The sequence below is a fragment of the Notolepis coatsorum genome (assembly GCF_963971535.1).
Source record: "Notolepis coatsorum genome assembly, chromosome: 9".
NCBI classification, from domain to species: Eukaryota; Metazoa; Chordata; class Actinopteri; order Aulopiformes; family Paralepididae; genus Notolepis; species Notolepis coatsorum.
Window position 1 is genome coordinate 113,340,370 of NC_140173.1, and position 26,043 is coordinate 113,366,412.

General features: G+C 46.9%; 1 protein-coding gene across 1 annotated transcript in view; it reads left to right on the plus strand.

The window, feature by feature from the left end:
* The first annotated feature begins 22,174 nt into the window (after positions 1-22,174).
* ttc27 (tetratricopeptide repeat domain 27) overlaps positions 22,175-26,043 on the plus strand; it is a 427,052-nt gene continuing 423,183 nt past the window's right edge. Inside the window, exon 1 of the mRNA XM_084322115.1 lies at positions 22,175-22,415. Coding sequence (XP_084178241.1) covers positions 22,325-22,415 — 91 coding nt within the window. The 5' untranslated portion in view covers positions 22,175-22,324. The remainder of the gene's footprint in view (positions 22,416-26,043) is intronic.

Sequence of the window (26,043 nt, forward strand, 5' to 3'; positions counted from 1 at the left end):
CAGGGATATGTACATACTCTAACATAAACAACAATGGTTTTTCCCATGATTTACTCACATGTAAACAGCTCACAGTAGTCTCTGGATGGGCGGTGGTGAGAGACGCAGAACTCCCTGGTGGGGGTCTGTCCTGCCTCTCTAAACATGCATTCTCTGTTATATACTCTGATCTCAACCAATCCTAGCACATTCTAATAATACGTTTGGTCCAATTAGGTTTGTCTTCTGGGGGCGGTCCGCCCCCCTCCCTGTCTTCCTCCTCGGGGTCTTCTTCCAGTATCAACAGCGGGGGGTCTTCATGTGGCTTCTTGATGAATGGAGAGTTTAACACTAAAACCTTTTCTAATTTACCTTGAGTGGCGCCGAGGTGAGTGGCAGCCTTTCATAGCAGCTCCCACCCCCTTTACTTCTTATCCCGTTTACTACTTCTTACTTATTTTCTTTTTGTGATTCTACTTACTTAATAGGTGTCTAAGTGACTGTGCGTTGCTTTACACCAAGTTAAAGCAATTGTTAACAACTTCTGTGAAGTTAGCTGAGTGAGGCAAGTTCGGTCGAGCACAGCTGAACAATGGACAACAACACCGGCGGGCTGGTTTACCCGCGGGAGGACGACAACAACAACAACAACAACAACAACGGCGGGCTGGTTTACCCGCGGGAGGCTCTCCTCTGCTTTCGAGACAGAGTTGCAGAGCCACCGAGGAATCTACCAGCCGAAATAAGGATTTGCAGACGGGGAAATCGAGCTGGCACGAGCGTGAAGGACAGGAGAAAGGATAGCAGGAGATTCAAGCCTTACCTGCCCTCTGTCGTCATGGGGAACGTGCGATCGCTGGCCAACAAGACGGACAAGCTCTCAGCCCTGATGATCAACCAGCGTGAGTACAAGGAGGCAAGCCTACTGTGCTTTACAGAATCCTGGCTGAACGATAACATCCCGGACAGTGCAATCGAACAGGAGGGCTTCACGGTGGTGCGCGCCGACCCGGGTAAACAGAGCGGCAAGCGGAGAGGCGGAGGGCTTGTTGTCTTTGTTAACTCCAAATGGTGCCACCCGGGGCACATCACCATTAAGGAACGCATCTGTACCCCCGACATTGAACTATTGGCACTGAGTCTGCGGCCATACTATTTACCGTGAGAAATAACACACGTCCTGGCTCTAACTGTTTACATCCCACCCAGTGCGGCGGCGGCGCAGGCGAGTGACGTCATACACTCCACCGTCGCGGCGCTTCAGACAAAACACCCGGATGCATTTATTTTTATCAATGGGGACTTCAACCATGTCAGACTGAACAAGACCCTGACAAACTTCACCCAGTATGTCACCTGCAAAACCAGGGGAGACAAAACACTGGACCTCCTGTATGCTAACGTGAAGGAGGCTTTCAGTGCGACTTCCCTGCCCCCCCTCGGCCAGTCAGACCACAACCTTGTGAGGCTTGTATCCACATACACGCCTCTCATTAAGAGACAGCCGCCGACCACCATGTCTGTCCCACAGTGGTCTGACGACGTCGAGGAGGAGCTACAGGACTGTTTCAGGTCGACAGACTGGGACATGTTTGAGAGGGCCCATGGTGATGACATTGATGGACTATCCCACTGCATCACAGACTACATCAGGTTCTGTGAGGAGAGCATCGTACCCACAAAGAAGGTACGCTGCTTTTCAAACAATAAACCCTGGATAAGCAAGGACATTAAACACCTGCTAAACAGGAAAAAGAGGGCCTTCATGGCAGGGGACACCGAGCAGGCCAGGGCTGTCCAAAGGGAGCTAAAAAAAGAGCTAAGGGCAGCCAAGGTCAGCTACAAGGACAGGCTGGAGGGCAGACTACAGGCCAACAACACCAGGGAGGTGTGGGCGGGGGTCAGGAAGATCACTGGTTTCAAACAGCAGGGCACAGCTGTTGAGGGCCCGCCAGAGCGTGCAAACGAGTTCAACTCGTTTTTCAACCGCTTTGACCAGAGTGGCCTCCCCACACCCCTCCCCCCACCCATCGACACCAGCACCAGATCACACCTACAAAGCAGCCCCCCCACCCCCCACCCACCCACACCCATCAGCAACGGCACCCCACCGCCAACACCAGCAGACTGCCCACCACCCCCAACCCTGACGATCACAATCAGTCAGGTCAGTAGGCAGCTCTCCAGGATTAATGTAAACAAGGCCAGAGGACCGGACAACACCAATCCCAGGGTGCTCAAGGTATGTGCGGAGCAGCTGGCAGCACCGCTCCAGCATCTTTTCAACCTCTCCCTGAGGCTAGAGAGGGTGTCCCAGCTCTGGAAGACCTCCTGCATTGTCCCGGTGCCCAAGAAGGGACGTCCCAGCACCCTCAACGACTACAGGCCAGTCGCTCTGACGTCACACGTCATGAAGACGTTTGAGAGACTGGTCCTGCAACACCTCAAGCCCCTGGTGCGTGACTCCCTCGACCCCCTGCAGTTTGCATACCAGGCAAACATCGGGGTGGAGGATGCCATCATCTACATGCTCCACAGAGCGCACAGAGAAGCCGCGCAGCTCAGTGAGGATTATGTTCTTTGATTTCTCCAGCGCCTTCAACACCATCCAGCCGTCACTGCTAGCGGAGAAGCTCTCCGCGATGTAGCTGGAGCACGGCTTGGTGGCCTGGATCAAGGACTATCTCACTGAGAGGCCACAGTACGTCAGACTAAAGGACAGTCAGTCTGACGTACTGGTGAGCAACACCGGCGCCCCCCAAGGAACTGTGCTGTCACCCTTCCTCTTCACCCTCTACACCTCAGACTTCTGCCGCAACTCAAGCGGGTGCCACCTGCAGAAGTTCTCAGACGACTCCTCCATCGTAAGCTACATCACCGACAATGATGAGGAGGAGTACAGAGCCCTGGTGGAGAGCTTCGTGGGGTGGAGAGACAGCAACCACCTCCAACTCAACACCAGTAAGACCAAGGAGCTGGTGGTGGACTTCCGGAGGGGCAAGAAGAGCCCCCCCCCCCGATTCCCATCTCCATCTGAGGGGTGGATGTGGAGATGGTGGACTCATACAAGTTCCTTGGGGTACACCTGAACAATAAACTGGACTGGTCGGACAACACAGAGGCCCTCTACAGGAAGGGACAGAGCAGGCTGTTCTTCCTGAGGAGACTCAGGTCCTTCAATGTGTGCAACAGACTGCTGCAGTCTTTTTACCAGTCTGTTGTGGCCAGCATCCTCTGCTATGCTGTGGCATGCTGGGGAGGCTACATCAACTCAAGGGACACCAACAAGCTCAACAAGCTGGTGAGGAAGGCTAGCTCTGTGGTGGGAGTCGAGCTACCTAGACTTGAGGTGATGGCAGAGAGGGGGATGATAAGGAAGCTGGCTGCCATCATGGAGAACCCCTACCACCCCCTCTACGACGAGCTAGTCAAGATGAGAAGCTCGTTCAGCCACAGACTCATTCCCCCCCGACACTCAACTAACCGCCTCGGACAGTCCTTCATACCAGCGGCCATCAGGCTCCACAACAGTGGGCAGCGACTAGCAGCCTCCAGGCTCCACAACAGGGGACAGCGACAGCGACTGCTACCAGACATTGACCTGGGACTTATAGGAACCCAAGGAGGACAACCTACACTACCTTAGGCTTACTGCACCCTATGTGGATACTGTGATACTGTGAATAATGTATATTTCAGTGGATACCGTGATACTGTTGTAACCCTGGTAATATTAACTAACCCTGGTAATATTAACCCAGTGGTTATCCTGTTAATATAATATATGTTAAATATATGTTATTATTTTGTATTTTGTATATCTTATTTACCTCTGGGTAATATGTTCTACATATACCATTATTTCATGTATGGGTAATATGTAGAACTCCTGTCTATGTGAACTGGGAACTGTGGCTTGGCCAATCAGGAAAAAGGTCAGGGTTGATGGGACTGGGTTTAACCAGGTGTGGTGATTGAGCTCTCGAGACCAGGAAGGGAGAGGTTGAGAGAAGCAGGTGGAAGAGTGTGCAAATGTTTGACACACCATTGCTAAGTTGTATCCAGTATAGTGTTATCAAGTGTTCTGGCCTAGAACACACGCTGAACATTATATGTGATGTCGGGGAATTGTGCATGTTAGATAGGCATGCCTAATCAATTGCTCCACATTGGACTGGGTCTTGAGGCTAGCTGGCTAAGCTAGGTAAACAGTAGCAGGGCCCGGATAGCTAACCCGGAAACCCACTACATTCAAGAACAGGATAAGCGGTCTGTGCTACCAGGGCCTGTACAGACTTCGAGAACAGGATAAGCGGTCTGTGCTACCAGGGCCTGTACAGATTTCGGGAACCAGATAGCAGTCTGTGCTACCAAGGCCTGTACAGACTTCCTCTGGCAGCGTGGGAGGCCCACCAGGACTTCACATTGCATCGTGCTCAATCTCCACTTTCTCCTTTCCCCCCACCTGAACACTGACTCCGGACCGTGAGTACTTTGGCTCATTAGAGCTGAAGATTAAATGGGATTGTGAGTTTCCCATCAATCAGGCCTGCAACGGGGGTTTTTGTTTGTTTGTTTTTGTTTATTAGATGCCGGCTTAGGTATATTAGTATATTGTATTATTGTACAGGATATTTCATTTGTAATTAGCTGTATCATTAATGCCATTTTGGATATAGGTTTTCATTTATATTTCCTTTTTTGATATTGAGCACATGGTGCCTTTGAGTTTGAACCTGAGTACAGAGTAACAGCTCTGTTATTTTGTTTTCCTTTTTTGATAGTGAGCACACGGTGCCTTTGAGAGACAATACTCTATTTATTAACTAACTAACATTTTCTTTATTCGGTAATGTGTATATATATACACACGGTGTATGTAATATATAACACTATGTTCAATACAGATTATTTTTATATTTAAAGTTAAGTGTCTGGCTTGATCATTTCTATTTCAAAGGTATTGATGTTATATACCAAACAGATATTCGTATATTTCTATTATTAGATTAGTAAGAGCTAGGTGTTACGAACCTAGGGCCCTGCCCTCTAAGTCAACTGGGGTAAAAGGGGCTACATAAATGGAGGTTCCGGTGAGAATCTGTTTGGGTTTATAACAATAATATAGGTTAGAAGTCAAGCCAGTAGCACCATAAAAGGAATTGTTTAATTTACAAAATTAAAAAATATATATATTTGTTTAATTTACAAAAAGAAAATATATATATTGTTTAATTTGCAAAAAGATAATTTATATATTTTTAATTTGCAAAAAGAAAATATATATATTGTTTAATTTGCGGAAAGAAAATATATATATTGTTTAATTTGCAAAAAGAAAATATATATATTGTTTAATTTGCAAAAAGAAAATATATATATTGTTTAATTTGCAAAGGGAAAATATATATATTGTTTAATTTGCAAAAAGAAAATATATGTATTGTTTAATTTGCAGAAAGAAAATATATATAGTTTAATTTGCAAAAAGAAAATATATATATTGTTTAATTTGCAAAGGGAAAATATATATATTGTTTAATTTGCAAAAAGAAAATATATGTATTGTTTAATTTGCAGAAAGAAAATATATATAGTTTAATTTGCAGAAAGAAAATATATATATTGTTTAATTTGCAAAAGGAAAATATGTATATTGTTTAATTTGCAAAAAGAAAATATATATATTGTTTAAGTTGCTAAGAGCAAAAAGAAAAAAAATCTATAAATGGATAAAATGGACACTCAAGCTGCGCTTGTGATGGAGCTTAAAGACTGGTGCCGTGGGGAGGGATTAAATGTGGCTCATGCGCTTATGGTCCTCATTTCAGAAGATGTTGATGTCACCAACATAGAAAAGACCCTGGAGACAGTAAAATGTCTGGGGCGAGTGCGTGTCAGAGGCAGGTCGTTCAGTACACAGCGAAAAAAGTTTATGATCCTGTGTGAATGTCGGGAAAAGGTAACGGGTGAGAATGTTCCCCCTGAAGTTATGCCTACGGATGGTGGCGAGGCGTGGCCTATAATCATAGTAGGAGAGACCCCCTCAGCCCCTGTGGATGATGCTAAATTCTACGAGAAGTTAGCAGGACTACTGTTTGCTGAGGGGAAGACGGAGGAAGACCTCCAGAACATGTTTCAGAGAGCAGACTCTCCCGTTAGCCCAACCGAATCCATCCTGCGCGCACTTAGTGAGTTGATGGACAAAGTAAAACCCCCCACTGAGCATAACAGCTATCGGCGCCTACGTCTGTTTTCTGGGACCTTGCCCACTCCATCAGGTGAAGAACAGTTTGAACACTGGTTAGAGCAAGCGACCTTCTGGAGATGTTGTCACTCAACTTGTACTCCCAAAAGAGTTCAGAGAAATAGTGTTGAAGGCCATGCACAACGATTTAGGACACCTTGGCATTGAGAGAACTGTCGACCAACTGAGGAGCAGATTCTTCTGGCCGAAGATGTCTGTAGAAGTGGAACAGTACATTAAGAACTGTGGAGAGTGCATCACTCGTAAGTCCCTTCCTCAGCGAGCAGCTCCACTACACCAGATCTTGAGCAAAGGTCCAATGGATCTTGTGTGTATTGATTTTCTCTCAATGGAACCCGACAGTAAAGGCATAAGCAATGTGTTGGTGGTCACAGACCATTTTACTCGCTATGCTCAGGCTTTCCCCACCAGAAGCCAGAAAGCACATGTTGTCGCAAAAGTACTGGTGGAGAAATACTTTGTACATTATGGGCTGCCAGCAAGAATCCATTCGGACCAAGGCCGTGACTTCGAAAGTCGACTGATCCGGGAGATGCTGCAAATGATGGGAGTACGGAAATCCAGAACCACTCCGTATCACCCACAAGGAGACCCACAGCCCGAACGCTTTAACCGCACGCTATTGTCAATGCTGGGCACGCTGAGTCAAGAAAAGAGGCGGCAGTGGAGTCAGCAAGTACCTTACTTAGTGCATGCATACAATAGCACCAAGTGCGACTCCACCGGATACTCTCCGTACTTCTTGATGTTCGGAAGAGAAGCAAGACTTCCTGTGGATGTGTGTTTTGGTACGTCACCGGATGGCAAGGAAAGAGGTCACCACATCAAGTATGTGGCTAAGCTGAAAGACGACCTGCAAAGAGCCTTTGAACTAGCTTCTGCCGCAGCTGACAAAGTACACCAGCGAAACAAGAAGTCCTATGACAAGAGAGTGACCTGCCAAACCTTGGAACCTGGTGACAGAGTGTTGTTAAGAAACCTGGGGTTGAGAGGAAAACACAAACTCCAAAGCCGATGGAGTGCTGTTCCTCACGTGGTGGTGAGCAAAATGCCCAACTTACCTGTTTACAGAGTGAGTCCTGAAGATGGAATAGGACGCACAAGGACCCTACACAGAGATCATCTCCTACCCATTGGACAACTGGTACGGATGCCAAGAACGGAGAGTGACCACAACACACCTGTGAAACCAAGAACTAGGGCAGGAACTATCAAGAAGCAACAACGTATACCGTCTCCTCCTACAACAGAAGAGAGTGAGCCGACGTCTGACTCATCCTCTGAAGTAGAGTATGTAAGGGAGCGCAGACCCTACAGTACCTACCTGGAAGGGATCCTGAAGAAAAGGACTGTGCGAGAGCCAGCTGTCGTCATCCCTGATGAAGAACCAGTCAGAGCTCCTGACACATACGAGGAGGAACAGAGCGGAGAGGAGCCATCTCCTGAGTCAGAGTCTACTGAGTCAGAGTCTCCTGAGTCAGAGTCTCCTGAGTCGGGGTCGGACATACAAGGAGGGCACGCTAGCAGCTCTGAAGAAGAAGTTGTGCCTGAGACACAAACCAGGCCTAAACGAGCAGTAAAGCCAATAATTAGACTCACCTATGATGAGCCAGGTAAATCCAGAGACAAACCGTTGACCATAGTGCACAGAGGTATGGTTATAAAGATCAAACAACGTTAAGAAGCGAATGGGTCAACTCCTTAGTCTGTTAAATGTTGTGTCTTATGGGGACATACAGACCTTTGGAAGGGGGAGGGTGTAACCCTGGTAATATTAACTAACCCTGGTAATATTAACCCAGTGGTTATCCTGTTAATATAATATATGTTAAATATATGTTATTATTTTGTATTTTGTATATCTTATTTACCTCTGGGTAATATGTTCTACATATACCATTATTTCATGTATGGGTAATATGTAGAACTCCTGTCTATGTGAACTGGGAACTGTGGCTTGGCCAATCAGGAAAAAGGTCAGGGTTGATGGGACTGGGTTTAACCAGGTGTGGTGATTGAGCTCTCGAGACCAGGAAGGGAGAGGTTGAGAGAAGCAGGTGGAAGAGTGTGCAAATGTTTGACACACCATTGCTAAGTTGTATCCAGTATAGTGTTATCAAGTGTTCTGGCCTAGAACACACGCTGAACATTATATGTGATGTCGGGGAATTGTGCATGTTAGATAGGCATGCCTAATCAATTGCTCCACATTGGACTGGGTCTTGAGGCTAGCTGGCTAAGCTAGGTAAACAGTAGCAGGGCCCGGATAGCTAACCCGGAAACCCACTACATTCAAGAACAGGATAAGCGGTCTGTGCTACCAGGGCCTGTACAGACTTCGAGAACAGGATAAGCGGTCTGTGCTACCAGGGCCTGTACAGATTTCGGGAACCAGATAGCAGTCTGTGCTACCAAGGCCTGTACAGACTTCCTCTGGCAGCGTGGGAGGCCCACCAGGACTTCACATTGCATCGTGCTCAATCTCCACTTTCTCCTTTCCCCCCACCTGAACACTGACTCCGGACCGTGAGTACTTTGGCTCATTAGAGCTGAAGATTAAATGGGATTGTGAGTTTCCCATCAATCAGGCCTGCAACGGGGGTTTTTGTTTGTTTGTTTTTGTTTATTAGATGCCGGCTTAGGTATATTAGTATATTGTATTATTGTACAGGATATTTCATTTGTAATTAGCTGTATCATTAATGCCATTTTGGATATAGGTTTTCATTTATATTTCCTTTTTTGATATTGAGCACATGGTGCCTTTGAGTTTGAACCTGAGTACAGAGTAACAGCTCTGTTATTTTGTTTTCCTTTTTTGATAGTGAGCACACGGTGCCTTTGAGAGACAATACTCTATTTATTAACTAACTAACATTTTCTTTATTCGGTAATGTGTATATATATACACACGGTGTATGTAATATATAACACTATGTTCAATACAGATTATTTTTATATTTAAAGTTAAGTGTCTGGCTTGATCATTTCTATTTCAAAGGTATTGATGTTATATACCAAACAGATATTCGTATATTTCTATTATTAGATTAGTAAGAGCTAGGTGTTACGAACCTAGGGCCCTGCCCTCTAAGTCAACTGGGGTAAAAGGGGCTACACTGTGAATAATGTATACTCAGTAGATAGTAAATTATAACACTACCTCATGCATACTGCACCTTATGTGACACTGTGAATAATGTGAATATTCCTCAGCTAGTCAGATAGTAAATTATATTGACCATATTGATCAAATTGTTTACACTGCCTGTGTTGTTTTTTACTACCTGTATACTGTGTTGTTTTACTACCTGTACCCCCCCCTCCCCCCATGCTGCTATGATGCCTGCATTTCCCCAAGGGGATCAATAAAGGAATATCTTATCTTATCTTAATTTGTACCTTAAATGTAAGAAGTTACATATGTATTCAGCATTAACCCAATGTGGAGTTTGTCTATATTTTAATACCAGATTTCCTATATAAAGTATCACAAGCCTGCTTTTTTCCAGACTGAATTTATAGTTCTAAGGTTTAGATTCTAGCAAGCTTTACAACCAGAGTGAAATAGCATTATTACTTAAATAACCAGTTTGACATTCTAAATGATATTCAAATACCTTTTATCTACTAAGTCAGTTTAATTAATATGATCTTGTTTGTGAATTTCCATGAACCTCTAGCAAAAGCAAGTTAGATCTGTGACCAGACTGTTATGTTGGAAGAATCAGACAACACGTAGTTTTAGCATGTCGGTGTTTACTGAACTGAAGACACATGCATTCTAACGTACACCAGAACATCAACGTCAACGTCACATTCGGCCATATGCCGTAACGTGAAACTCAACAGAATAACACGACACTGTCGCAATAGTTAGAACACTAGTTAAAGTGCTGGCACTCGCTAGAGTACCAGACGTAACATTTCCCCCCCCCTTCACTCAACCTAGGAGTGATACTCAGTCTCAAAGTCATTCAGGTGTGCAGGCCTGTTGCGCGCTCGGAGTGGGCGGGGCCCGGGCACTGCAACAGCCAACGGCGGAGGTCCCGCAGCCTCAGGCTGAGCCGCGGGTGCTGGGGCTGCAAAATCATCAAATTGTCTGTCCTGCAGAGCTATAGCCGCGGGTGCTGGGGCTGCAACATCATTGAATCGTCTGTCCTGCAGAGCTACAGCCGCGGGCACACCCTGTCCCGGGGCAGCGGGAGCCTGCACCCTGCGCAGTCGGCCAGCATGCCAACACGTACCATCAGCCAGCCTGAATGAGGCCGGGCCAAGCTGCTGTCTGACCTGGACCGGGTCAGACCAGAATGACCGGAGCTTGATATCCCGGTGGGGTCGCCGAATCCTGACCCAGTCTGAGACGGCGATGGTAGGTGGTCTCGCATGTCGGGTCCTGTCGAAACGGTCCTTCATCCGGCGCTGGCGTGCGTTGACTGTGGCTTGAAGCGGGTGGGCTGGAGCCTGAGCCGGAGTAGGGCGCAGCCTGTCCAGGGGCAGCTGAAACTCGCGCCCTAGCATGAGGGAGGCTGGGGAGACGCCTGTGGTGGCGTGTTGAGTAGCCCTGTAGTGCAGGAGCGTCTGTTGGAGACCGTTGATGAATGTGCACCCTTGTGCCAGGTGGGCCCTGATGCCATTCTTCAGGGATTGGTTCAGCCGTTCCACCCCCCCGTTCGCAGCCGGGTTGTAGAACGACGTGCGGATATGACGTATCCCCTTACCCCCCAGGTAGGAGGCCAGTTCGTGGGAGATCATTTGGGGGCCATTGTCTGTCGTGATCCTCTTGGGCAGGCCCCAGCGTGTGAACAGGGACTCGAGAATCTCAATCAGCCCCCCCGGCTGTGACGAGCCCACGGGCGCCACCTCAGGCCACTTGGAGTGGAGGTCGTAGATCACAACGAGGAAACGCTGGTGATGCGGTACCCCGTGCAGTTCACCACAGACGTCGAGCTGCAGGTGCTCCCAGGGTTGGGACGGCCAGTCCAATGGCTGCATGGGTGGGGGCGGGGCTGGGGCCTGGCCACCACACCAAGTCACGACACCGCTGTTTGAGCCTGACTATGCCCAAGTGGCCCTCGTGCGCCATAGCAAGGACACGCGCCCGAAGGACACTCGGGACCACAGTACAGAGCCCGGCGTGAACTGCAAACCGAAGTTGTACTGCTGCAGGCGGTCAGCCCAGCGGTGGAGGCGGATCGGTTTGTGGCCAGTGCCTGACGTGGCAAGGAGGGTAGTGAGAGCCTGGTGGTCCGTCCTAAGCGTGAATGAGCGGCCGTAGAGGTACATATGCCAGCGCTCACATGCCCAGATGCAGGCCAGGGCCTCTCGCTCCCCCACTGAGTACCTCTGTTCTGTGGGGCTAAGGGCCCGTGAAGCGAAAGCGACCGGCCTCTCCACACCCCCGTGCAGCTGTGACAGTACCGCGCCAACGGCTGCGGCGGAGGCATCACACGTGATGAGGGTGGTGCTGTCTAGGTCGAAAAACGGCAGGACTGGTGATGAGGTGAGCTGGGACTTGAGGAGGCGCACAGCCTTCGAGCAGGCAGGCGTCCAGAGCCGCTGCTTCAACAGCTTCCGCAGCGGTGCAGTTGTGTCGGAGTAGTGTGGCAGGAAGCGGAGGTAGTATGCCGTCATACCCAGGAAAGAGGCCACCTGGGCCGCTGAGGTGGGCTCTGGGACACTGTGTATGGCCTCTGTGTTTGACTGGAGCGGGTACATGCCGTCAGCCGAGAGGCGGAACCCAACAAAGTCAATGGTCGTGGTGGCAAAGACACACTTCTCGCCGTTGAGTGTGAGGTGGTGCTTCGCCATCGCACTTAAGACACTGTGGAGGCTCGCGTCGTGACTCTCGGCGTTGGCCCCGTGCACCACGGTGTCATCGAGGTAGATGGCCACCCCGGGGATCCCGGCGAAGACGGAGGCCATGATCTTTTGGAAGCAGCTGGGGGCGGAGCTTAAGCCAAAAGCCATGCGTTTGTAACGGAAGACCCCCCTGTGGGTGATGAACGCGGTGAGGTTGCGGCTCTCTGGGTGTAGTGGCACCTGGAGGTACCCCTGACGAAGGTCCAGCTTAGAGAACACCTTGGACCCGTGGAACTGGGCGGTGAGCTCCTCTGTGGTTGGCAGGGGGTATTTATCAGGGACAATGGCCTTGTTTACCGCTCTCATGTCCACGCAGAGTCGCAGGTCCCCTGTCTTCTTTTTTGCTACCACCAAGTTGGAGATCCAGGGTGACGCATTCACCTGTTCGATGATGTCGTCGTCCAGCATCTTCTGTAACTCGGTGGCGATGCCCTCACGGAGAGCCAGGGGGGAGCGGCGAAGGGGCTGGATGACCGGAGTCACTTTTTGGTCTAGCAGGGGCTGGTGAGCGAAGACCTGGAGGCAGCCCACGCCGTTGAACAGTGCCGGCCACTGTTGCTGCCAGGAGACAGCGGTGACGGTGTGGATCTCTGAGCCTGTGGTGTCCAGCAGAGAGAAACCGAGGCCACTGAAGAGGTCGAGGCCGAGGAGGTTGGTCCCTCGACGTGCGATGTTGAAATTGAAGGCAGGCAGTGTCCTTTCTCCGTACCTCACCGGCAGATGGAGGGAGCCAACGATGTCAATCTTGGAGTCGGCGTAGCCTCGCAGGGTGGTGGTGGGCGGGCCCAGTGGTTTGTGGGAGAAGAATTGAGAGTATGTCGCCCAATTCAATAGAGACACTGTGGCTCCAGTGTCGAGGAGGAGGGGCAGTGTGATGTCACCAACCACCAATGAGCATGTTTTGAATGGCACTCGTCCTGAGCTGACATTATGGATGATAGTGGTCGGTGGCTTGGAAGCGCTAGCTGGGGCTGACCTGCAGACCTTGTGGAAGTGGTTTAACCTCCCGCAGTTGGAGCAGGCTTTGCCACGGGCAGGGCAGGTCTGGGCTCTGGAGTTGTGTGAAAGGGAGCCACAATTCCCACACGGCTGGCGTGAGCGGTCACGTGACTGGGAGGCTAACAGTATATTGTCCCCGCCGTCGTCTGCACTCACGTTGAGGAGGGACACCCTTGAGCTGAGCGTGCTCGCAGCCTCTACTGGCACGTGTGTGTTGGGGCTGGGGGAGGTAGACAAACTAGCTGCACAGTTCATAGCAGATTCCACCTGCACTGCTAGTCTAATAGCTACTGCTAATGTCAGCTCGTCATTTTCCAACAGTAGTCTTTCCCTGATTTTATCACTGTCAGTGTTCAATATGAGTTGGTCTCTCACCATTTCATCCTGTAATGCCCCGAATTTGCATGAGCTAGCCAAGCCCCGTAGGTCCGCGACGTACTGTGTTATTGACTCGCCAGTACGTTGATGTCTCCGTCGGAACACAACTCGACGGAGGAGTGCAGTCTGTGGAGTGGCGAAATGTCCCTTTAGGAGCGCCACCACCGACGTATATGTGTCACTGTCTAATGTGCCGAGCGTTTCACACACACGCTGTCCCTCCACGCCTAAACAGTGCTGTAGTAATGCACGTTTTCTCACCACGGACAAGTCCAAACCGGTAGCCAGGATATACGTCTCGAACGAGGAAATCCAACTCGCCCACGGGACGGGCGGCTCACCGGGCAGCGGTAGGAAGGGTGGAGGGGGTGGGATAGATAATTCAGCCATCTCTCGTCGCCAATGTTATGTTGGAAGAATCAGACAACACGTAGTTTCAGCATGTCTGTGTTTACTGAACTGAAGACACATGCATTCTAACGTACACCAGAACATCAACGTCAACGTCACGTTCGGCCATATGCCGTAACGTGAAACTCAACAGAATAACACGACACTGTCGCAATAGTTAGAACACTAGTTAAAGTGCTGGCACTCGCTAGAGTACCAGACGTAACACAGACCTCTGTTTCTCTGCCTGTAATCTGTTAGGTGTGGCCACATTTACATACAGGCCTCAGTCACACAAGTGGGGGTTGAGTGGCTGTTCCCTTCTGTTCTAAGCAGTTGAGTACATTTGCTTGTGTGAGGGTTTGTTGACTATTCCTGTAACACCAATATCACCTTTTGCTGAGCACTGAAAATCCATTCTGCTGTTGAAAGGGTACACCTGGCTTTTTGCATTATGGTTTTCTATTTATACACATTTTTGTTATGAAATACACAGTCAAGGATACCACACTTACCATGGTGATTGATCTGAGGTCTGTGCTGCCCTGCTAAACTGAGTTGTTCAGCAAACTTAACAGTCGAGTCATTCCTGCTCGTTAATTTGCACCCCCCGTTTCGTTTTATTTCCCCCCCTCAGCATCCCGTTATAAATGCGTTCCGCGGCTATGATTATATTCTGTTGGCCTGGCCTGGCCTGCCTGAGTCAAATTCCCGGTAGGAATTATGGTCCCAGTCCGCGACTGAATACGAGCATTCAACTGTATGCGCCACAGCGGTTTCTATCATCATCATCATCACCACCCACGCTATGCATAAAATATATAGGTCCGCGGAGAGGCACGCTGAGGAGGCCGTGCAAACTGCAATGGAATATGGGGCATCTCTCTCTCTTTACCTAATATTTTTATTCTATCCTGACATTTTTCAGTTGGAAGGGCAGTCTATATGCGTAACGGCAAAAAGGGCACTTTTCTATGAGGCTCAAAAAGGCAGGTGCTCAAGCACCCCTTGGGCTCTATGTGTGCACGTGCCTGCTCTGTCCTAGGTTGTCAAATGGGCTGGGTGAGGTGTGTTTTAGGAGTAAGGTCAAGCAGTAGTTTGACCAGTTTGTTTTGTGATGTTTGTAATCTTGTTTTTAGTGCCTTTGAGGTGCTTTGGTACCATGCAAGCATAGTCGTAGTACCCTTGAATGAGTGCTCCTGCTAGAGTCTTCAGGGTATTCTTGTTTACCAGGGAGGAGATCCGGTACAAGAATCTTGTTCGTTGGTTGACTTTTTTTTTTATTACATTGTTTGCCATTTTGTCACAGGAAAGATTTGCCTCTAGGATGGAACCTAGGTATGTAATTTCATCTTTCCTTGTGACAATATTGTCACCCACTGTAACAGAGAAGTCGTTTGTCTTGCTGAGTTTGTTATTTGAACCGAAGAGAAGAGAATGGACTCTGTTTTACCCAGGTGTAATGATAGTTTGTTATCAGCGAGCCAGGTGCAGATTTTGCCGAGTTCAGAGCTGAGGGCTTTTTCAACCTGTAACTTGTTCTTGTCAGAGACCAGCAGGGCTGAGTCGTCCGCGAACAAGAACAAGTTGCAGTCACAAGCTGACGACATGTCATTTGCATAAATTAGGAACAGTAACGGTCCTAGTATGCTTCCTTGTGGAACACCACAGCTCACAGGGAGGGGGGGTGTAGTGTACCGTTTACCTCTACCATCTGTTCTCTCCCCTCCAGGTAGGATTGCATCCAGCTCACTGATAAACTATCAAAAGGGGTGTGTGTGTGCGTGAATGTGCATGCACGCAAAAGCGCGCATGAGCGGGAATGGTTCCATTGACAGTCAAGCTCATCAATGTGACATTCTCTTCCTGAAGGAGACATCTCCTGGGGGCACTTATGACTCCAGTCTCCAGATGTTAATTGAATTAGTGGGGACAGTCAGCGTGTTGTATGTTTCTGTATCATCGCTACAGTGTTTTCATTCTACTAAAGACGTACTGAAGTCGGCGGCTGGGTGGCGTAGCGGAGATTGCGCTCGTCACCAATGCAAGAGACTCCTGTATCGAATCCCAGTCTCAGCATTGCCTTCGACTTGGGCCGGCCGTCGTACTGGCTCATTTGGCAGAGTCAGCGGGTGGAAGTCGATGGGTGGGGATTTGGACGTTGTGGACAGCGACTCCTACAGGTCGGTTGGGTGACGCCTGCACAGCATAGACAGGAAGTATCGGGGGTAGTGTGAGCCTCCCATGCATTACTCCTCGCCACTGAGAGTCCGCGCTGTCTGGTGAAAAGATGCGACAGGCTGCCTCCTCGTGTACCGGAGGGGACACGTGATGCAAGGCTTCTATCCTCACTACAACCGACCAGTGGGGGGAATAGTCTAGCAACGTTCAAGACAGGGGAGGGGAGAATTGGCAATACGAAATTGGGATGGGAGAAAAATAGAAAATGAGGAGAGAAAGTGGATAAAAAACCAAAAAAAAAACGTACTGAAGTCGGAGGCAACTAGTTTGCTGCCTTGAGCTTTTCGTGCAGAAACGTGGCCTTGAGCAGCTGTAATTCTTTAATGCTGCTTTCAGACAATAACCTAAAATCTCCAAACATACACAGGACCTTTTGCACTCTCTGGGAGCCTCAGTTGACATAACCAAGATTAATCACCCATAACCCATTAGATTTATTTTTAAAGCGGGACCTGCCTGATATAGAGCCCCCCCCTGGGAGTCATGGGTGTGCTTCTGTGTGATTGTGAACTTGAAAATGCAGACCCAGTCCATCTTCAAACCTGCACAATCAATCACACAGCAGGTATTCAAGTATAAAGGGGAGAAAATTTAGCCAACTATGATTTCAAAATGTTGGCTATTTTCTTCTGTACGGAAATGGACAGGTGATTAGTGTACCTTGGATTGCATCACCTAGTTTTCATCTCATCTCATTTGTCAATTGGAATCTACTCGTGAAAATAAACATAGTACAGGGTGGTTTTGACAGTGGCAGGCTATTCTATGTAAAACTACATCGAAACGAATTTTAAGCAATGTAGTACAGTAGTAGATGGCGATGCTACCTATATTTACATGACTATTATTATGCTTTTATATGCAAATGACCACGGTCCCTGGCCGCGTGTATATTTTCCATAACGGAGTTGCACTTCCACGTTCGGTTTGCGCGATCTGATTGGCCACTGACGTTTTTTTCAGCGCCAATCACGTTACTCCTAACAATCGCGCCAGCAGGCTGTTACCCTAACCCTAACCTTAACCAACTAACCTTAACTGTTGACAGAATCTGGCTATGGGGCGACAATAATGTGGTCAAGAGGCATGGTTTCTTTCTATCTTTAGCCTTTGGCGTGGTTTATTATTCACATGGTAAAGCAGCAGCACATGAGTTCTCCTCTCCGTGAGAGGCAGGTGGGAAAAGAGGTAGAGGGGGAGGAGACATCTCCTTAAATACTCGCCACCTGGTGGCAGCATTAGTGGCTCCGCCTAGAGCGCCCTCTAATGGAAACAGTTAACAGTTACTTGCAATCCTACATAGAACCTCTAACTTTAACATTAACCAACTAACCCTAACCCTAACCTTAACCAACTAACCCTAACCCTAACCTTAACCAACTAACCCTAACCTTAACCAACTAACCCTGATTGATTGATTGAAAACTTTATTAACAGATTGCAGAATGGGTACAATACAGTACAGCTCAATACACACAATTGTTAAGGGGATGCAGACCAGAGAAAGACTTTCGTCTTGTTTACATCAGGGTCCCCCATTTTCAATTCATCTAACCTTAACCCTAACCCCATAACCAACTAACCCTAACCCTAACCCTAACCTTAACCCTAACCTTAACCAACTTCGAAAGAGAGCGACTTCGAAAGAGTCGCCAAGCTTAACCAGTTTGTTAGGAGTAGCGCGATTGGCGCTGAAAAAAACGTCAGTGGCCAATCAGATCGCGCAAACCGAACGCAGAAGTGCAACTCCATTAGGGAAAATATACAGGCTCCCTGGCGCGTTATTTTCTTTCCTAGCTGCATTTCTGGCAGACGCTCTCTGATTGGCCACTGACTAGTGTTGTCACAATACTGGAATTTCAACTTCGATACGATACCTTGAAAAGTATCGATACTTCAATACCATTACGATATCAAAAAAGAAGAAAAAAAAAAAAAAATATATATATATATATATATATATATATATTTTTTTTTTAAACAAATTTAGCTTTTGTTGCTGGTTGATTCTCCTCAGCTTCTCTCTGGTACTATAAGAGAAGATAAATATAACACTTAAAACCCTTTGTTTATCTTTAGATCACACATTTAAAAATAACTGTTCATCTCACTTCAATCATTTTAATTGCAGATGCAGAACATGGTATTTTCCCAAGCAGACAGATGTAAACACTGTAATCTGTGTTGCATGTACCTGACAAACTGAACTGTTTGTATTACAGTTAGTAACTGTTTCGATTTTTATTTAAAGATAACAAGAGAGAGAGAGAGAGAGAGAGAGAGAGAGAGAGAGAGAGAGAGAGAGAGAGAGAGAGAGAGAGAGAGAGAGACTATGCTCGGAGCATTTTAGTAACGTTACATTTTCAACAAGATTGCTGCTATTTAAACACTTCATGGAAACGGGGTAACGTTAACCTTATGTCGACTGTAGTATTGTATGACCTCGACATAACGTTTAAATGTTAACGTTACTCCGTTTCCATGCAGTAATTGTAAAAGTGGCCAGCTAAGCTAACGGAGCTAACGGCTAGCAGTAGCTAGCTCTAACGTTACAACAAATCAGCTGTTGATATTATGCGCCATCAGTAGACAACGTATCATGTATTAAACTAGAGTTAATGGTTTAATGCTTCAGTCACAGTGACGTTGAAAGAGCAGCTGTCACGAACCTCTCATTTCTTTATGGAGATCCTCGTTGGCACTGCTCTAACACTGCTTGCAAATAGCATTTGGGCAGCTTTAGCTTGTCCTTCGTTGTTTACTCAAACCCGAAGTACCTCCAAACAGCACTTCTGCTGTTTTCTTTATCCACAAGCACAAGTTGCGGAGGCTCTGCATCTTCAGCTAAAATGTTTGTTTACTAACTGAAGACGGCTCTGTGAGGGGGAGGGCTGAACTCGGAGCAGGCGGAGGGGCAAGCGTGCTCTGAACAGCGCGTCAACAACTTGAGGTAGAACACTCGCCAGCTGGTACCGATACTGCAGAAAGTATCGGTATTTCGGGAAATGAGTATCAAAACCATTTTAAATATTCAGTATCGATATGTATCGATACTTCGATATTTTTGACAACACTACCACTGACTGACGCTCTCTGATTGGCCACTGACATGTTTGCCCAATCGCGTGACGAGCTGTGTCTTTGCCCATTTCCGCTTCGAACAGTCTGCAAACTACCTGGCGTTCTATCGCCATGCTCTAAGACAAACTCTAACCTTAACCAACTTCGAAAGAGTGCCTAAGCTTAACCGTCGAAAGAACTTGCCGTCACGCTCTAAAGGTGCTCCCATAGTCAAGCGGACCGTACACGGAGCAGACTCCCGCGGGCTCAAAGCGGACTCAAAGGGAGTCAAAGCAGACCCACAGCAGAGTGCAAGTGCGAAGCTCCTATTTTCTGACGCGCGGACGTCCGCAGCGCCCACTTGGTGTCACACAAACTGGCGCGAGGTGTAAACTGGTGTAAACTGACGCGAGACATGTAGGAAATTGGTCCGTGGAGGTACGCTTGACTATGAAAGCTCAAAGAGTCCAGCAGACCTCCGCTGAGTCCAGTCCGCGTACAGTCCGCTCGACTATGGGAGCACCTTAAGACAAACTCTAACCTTAACCAACTTCGAAAGAGTGCCTAAGCTTAACACTTTAACTGCCGAAAATGCCGGAACTCGTCATTCCCCGCCATGCTCAAGTTGCAGAGGATGCCGTAACTCGTCTTTGATATCAATATTTCAAAAATCTGTGATCGAAATCATATTTCCCCTCCGCAGCCTTGACACACAGTGCTGATCTCCTCTCAACCCTCTAGCGGTTCAAGAGCGCCATCTGGTGGCCGATCGGCAGATCGAAACCGGATGTCAACCTTTGAACAGGCAGGACTCACTCCATATGGGGTCCGGGCACTCGCTAATGTTAGAGAGACTCTGTCTTCACACAGTGAACATCGATCGGTGGAAATAACTCGAAAAAACAACATGATTTGGACGTATATACTATTATACAACCTGGAAATAGATCGGGCATTTCAACATCCCATAATTGAAAACTGTCTACTCCACGCTGATCGCCCAACGGCCCGAGGAGACTGGGGTGAGTTTTAGCGTGTATTATACAACGGCATGCAAATTTCTCGATTCTGATTGGCCATTTACACGTCTTTATTGGCAACAATCCACGGTCCTGGGCTCAGGACCCGCCCACAACCGAATCACATATCACTCCCCGGCTCACTCCGGGAGAAAACAAGATCGCGGACAACAAATGGTTATGTTGAAAGCACCATAACGACTAAATATGAAGCGATTCTGTCAAGGGGAATGTGTTAGTCCTTTAAACAAGGTTGGATGATGTAATTGATGGGTCTTGAGTCAATCTAGAACAAAAGAAAAATCGCGGATTGATTGATTGATTAATTGATTGATTTAAATTTCTTCCTTCCTACTTTCTACTGACTGCAGCGTTCTCTCTCACACTGTCCGACGCTGGCGTACCCACAAACACACATACACACACACACACACACACACACACATACACACACACACGCACGCACACACACACCCACACACTGTGACACACACACACACACACGCACACACACACACACACACACACTCCTGTCTGCAACAGCGGGGGAGTCAGACTGAGAGAGAAGCAGCGCTGTTTTAAGTGAGCATGGTCTATTGAATTGATTGATTGGTTGATTGCTAATTTTATTACTGTACCCCTGGTTTCCAACTGGTTAAGTTTAGGCTAAAAGAAATAAATAAAAAAATAGGGCGAAGAAAACGTTTTTTTCCTATAGGGCAAAGAAAACGTTTTAATTTGTTTTACCTACTTTATATAGAAGCATCTAAGAATGAAGTTCTATGGAAAGTAGGTCTGCATTCCCTTAACAATTGTGTGTATTGAGCCGTACTGTATTGTACCCATTCTGCATCTGGTAATAAAATTTTCAATCAATCATTCCAATAATACACAGTTGGATGTGTTAGTTGGTTGGATGCACTTCAAGCTGCTTCCACATGAGGCAACTTCTCTCAATCATTCCAATAATACACAGTTGGATGTGTTAGTTTGGTTGGATGCACTTCAAGCTGCTTCCACATGGAGGCAACTTGTCTTTTTTGTAGTTGTGGGAACTACTTTTTCTGGCGGATGGTTTTTTCAATAAATCTTCGATTAATGTGTGTTTATTGTATAGAAATAAGGTTGGATGAATCTGGCAGTTGTATAAAAGCTTTACACCACTTGTAGTCGTGATTTGTGACCAATAAACCATGCCTAGGGGGGTCTAACGACCCTCGGCTGCGCCTCGGGCCTAACGACCACCCCTAGGCATGGTTTATTGGTCACAAACCACTCCTGCGCGTGATGTAATGCTTAAGTATTACCGTGTTCGATATAAACTGCTATGATGAACATATGACCCACATTAGATGAATGGTATAACGTTGCCCACGGAACTATAAACGCCCCCTCGCCCATCCGGTAAACATGACGTGTAGTAAATTCTAGAAGTACGTCCAGTTGAAATTTTTGATCTCGCACAGATTCCTACCAAACTGTATTTGATCATCAATATAATGCATTTGGGGCTATAAATCACGTTCTGGAGAAAGCTGCAGAAAGAGATGAAAACATACTTAGACTTTAGACCATATTTTAGTATGAATATGTGAATGAAAAAGTTTAACGTTGCTACACCATGAACAATACATACAGGACATTGAATGGGCCCTAATAATGGCAATCTAGCAATAGAATTTAAAAAGTTATAGCCCTGCAAAGAAGGGGAACTTCTCCATGTTAAATAGCGCTGGCAAGGGATGGTATATCATGAATTTAACCATGGCAATCAAAGTGTTAACCAGTGTAGAAACAGGCGTCGGTCAATCAGAGAGCGTCTTGCCAGAAATGGAGAGCTGGATACTATTGGAGAAATGCGGCTAGGAAATAAAATAACGAAAGCGCACAGATTCGCTTTCCCAGAATGCAACGCGTATCTGTCATGGCTGCTCACTGACGCCGCTTGTAGCACATGGGTTGTAGAAATAATAAACATAGTATGAACATTGATTGAACTAGGTTCCACTTGTCACGTCAATAAAGCGATTAATAGCCAGCTTTTTAAATTACGCCCATCCCGACAGAAAGGCACCATCATCATCACCACTGACTCCTCTTCAGAACGACGCGTCCTCCTGGTAGAACGATGCTCCGGGACGTGGAGATCCCCGTGCTGCGAGGCTTTCTAACCGCCGGCGAGGCTGCGGAGTGGAAGCAGAACATCTTCAGCTCTGCAGGTGAGTGAGAAAGACAACGGTCCTCATTTTAAGATCTAGTGTAGAGATATTTTTGTAACGTTAACCTATGCGATGTGTGCGCATCCTGCTAAGTTGGCTCACACTACTAGCAGAGCAACGCGGCGTTTTTGAAGGCAACGACGTGGTACCTGCTTCTCGCTCGGTTTATGATGAACTACTTGGTCGTCGCGGTAACGTTTCAGTTGCTCGGTGCTGCATGCGGCGGGTTTTAGCGTGCAAGAGGAGCCATGTCGTGGTGCCGAGTCTGGTGACTGCAACTACTGACAGCGCTGTCCTCCTAATGAAGGTACATGTACATCATGTTTCAGCTCAACTAGTTGGCATGGTGGCAGCCAGGCTACCTGTCAAAGTGAGCTGCTTTTAGAAGAGACACTACGAATTGAAAATGGGGGACCCTGAGGTAAACAAGACAAACGTCTTTCTCTGGTCTGCATCCCCTTAACACATTCGTGTGTATTGAGCCGTACTGTATTGTACCCATTCCCCATTCTGCAATCTGTTAACTTTTTTCATTCATTCATTCATTCATTCATTCATTCATTCATTCATTCACACACACAGCTAATGCCAAGTTATCCAGTGGTCAGAATGAAGCATGAATGGACGACATCAAGTTAGTTAACGTTACAGCGACCGTGAGTGTTGACATTTGTCAGTCCGAGATACGTCCTGTCGGGTTGTCCGACCGCTAATTAATGACTGCTAGCAAAGTAGTTCAGGTGAAAATGTCTGTTTTTGACTCTGTCCCGATTGAACTCACTTGTGTTTGTTCCCCTCGGGCAGGTTTATTGTCAGACTAAACTGGCATGTAACGGTTTTGTATTAAGTGTTGCGGTGACCAGCAGCGGCAGATAGATTTTGCGCAGTCAGGTAGAACACTCATCGCAACTGGATACTCAAGTTAAGTTCGCAGTGGAAGTGTTGAAATGAAAAAACATAATTTGATTACAATAATGAGTCATACACGCCTACAGTGCACGTTTGCACAGCTTTACTGCAGGCTGCAACGTTGAACTTAAATAGTCAATCATTGTCATCATTTCTTGCGTAGACCTGCTATTACTGAATTGTCTGTGCAGCTTTAGTACCATCACATAGAACTCATTTATACCACCTTTTTATTCTTATTTATCTGAACCATATCAAGGCTTTGTTGGGCTGCCAGACGACGATTCCCACCACATTCACTGTTTTTGTGTAAACGCTCATCATTAGAGCTATCGCAGACGGTAGAAGTTTGAGGACTAAAATGCAGCAGCCTGATGTCAGTGGTTGGTGATGATGTGAAAAAAGACTTGGTCCTTAGAGCATCTAAGAATGACCGGGTCAAATTACATTATAACCATCACCAGGGGCCACATTTCCACCGGGCACATGTCCCCCTCACTTGTCAAAATCTTGTTTTTGTTCCTCTCACTTTTTACAGTCCGAAAACTAACATTATATAACGTTAATTAATATGCAAGACTTTTTCTCTGATGTGTGTTTGTGCAATGACATGTCGAGAGTAGTATGGCTAATGAAAAATGGTTAAATGGAATGTTGTGTGTTCTTCACATGCATGAAAAAAATCTACATATTTCCCATCCCATAATAATTGTGCCCCCCCCCCCCCCCCCACACTTCTCAAACGAAAGTTTTGCCCCTGACTATCACTATGATTTAGTGGACAAACTAGTTTTAGATACTTTATGAATAAGGTCTCTGTTGAGAACCAAGGCAGGAGTTAAATTTTTTAGTGACCACCAGAGTTAAAATGACTTGTACTTCACATGAAGAAAGGCATCTTGGGCAGGGTGCTCAGGGCAGGGCATTCTTCTAGAGGTCAGAAGAATTAGTGCCTTCCACCTAGGGCTGGGCGATATGGCCAAAAACGTTATCGCGATAAAATTATAAAATTATTTTCATATAACTCGATATCGATAATTATCGTCGATATAATGTCTGTCAAGTTTAATTAACTTCTTATGCCCGGCGCCGATGGACGGGCTATTAATAGCATAGATACTGTATATATAATAGACTTGTTTTGCTGCTGCGAATGTTGATGTCGTCATCAGTCCGCGCACGTTAGCAGTTAGCCGACAAGCGGAGTATCTCATGACAGACAATGTACTAAATATTACCCTAAAATACTCTCTTCCGCCCCAATATATTGAAACGACGTCCACTGTATACCCCACACTACTATAAACGTGGCCTCAGAATTCACGACGCACACATACTCGGCACGTAAATATATAAAATAGTGCCGCGCAAGCTAGTTATCCTAGCCAGCCTGTTGTATCTAAGCAGTGTATTCCATGACAATGTAATAAATATTACCCTAAAATACTCTCTTCCGCCCCAATATATTGAAACGACGTCCACTGTATACCCCACACTACTATAAACGTGGCCTCAGAATTCACGCCACACACATACTCGGCACGTAAATATATAAAATAGTGCCGTGCAAGCTAGTTATCCTAGCCAGCCTTGTTTACTACTAGAGTCCTACCTCTCTACCCAGAGGTGCACCGCGGGTCTCCTTCACTGATTGGTTGTTAGTGCGTGTGCTGATATCCAAGCTTGGAAAATCGATATATCGAAACTTTGCGACCACGTTTCATGTTTATTTCGAGGAAATAATTTATCGCGATAGTTATCGTTTTATCGCCCAGCCCTACTTCCACCCCTTAAAAAAGGTATCATGGTAGTGTGATAGTGATTTCAGTTTTACCACGATACCCGGCCATTGTATAAACAATTATCATGTTTCACATGGTACCACTTTTGTACTTTTGTACTTTGTACGTACAATATATATACATCATGCTATATTATACATCATGCTACATTAACTTACTGACTGACTCAGACGAGTCAGACCCACTCCTATCCGAGCTCCGGGAGGGTCATCAAAGAGAAGCCACCTATTCTTGGTCCTTGCTCCACAATGGTGGAACAAACTTCCCACCACAGTTAGGACAGTTTGGGAAAGCGTCAGCTAAATGACTAAATGTAAATGTAAATACTGCGAACAATGACCTGCTTGCGTTCGGACATACAGCCCAAAAGTAATGTGAGGTTATGGGTAGGAGTCTGAAAGGGGCTTTAGTGACATTGCTGGTGTAGGTACTGTATCAGAACTGCTTGGGGTCCTGATATGTTCGGCAGAGTGATGACGCACTTCCTTATACATATGTGATTTGAAAATGTGCATGTGCATGTTAGCGCTAGCTAGAGCTGCCGCGATTACCGCATTACCGCGGTATCGCGGTTACATCACGCCCACCGCAAGAGTAGGCTGAATACCGCATCACCGCTGTTTTTTTATAATAATAATAAAGTACCCTCCTCTCGTTGGGCTTGCGGCTCTGCAGATATACCCTACTCCTCTATCGAGGTTCCAAGCGACCCTATTGGGTACCAGAAAAGTCACGTGAAACATTGCAGACCACTGATTGGTCAGAAGAGAGACGCGTCACACGTTGGGGCGTCCTGCAGCGTGTTACCACCAATCGGCAAGCGCGTATTCGTTTTTTACGTCCTGAATGTCACCAATTGATCAGAGCTCATCACAACACGGCTAATAACGTTAGCTTTAGCTCCCCGCCGGAGTGGA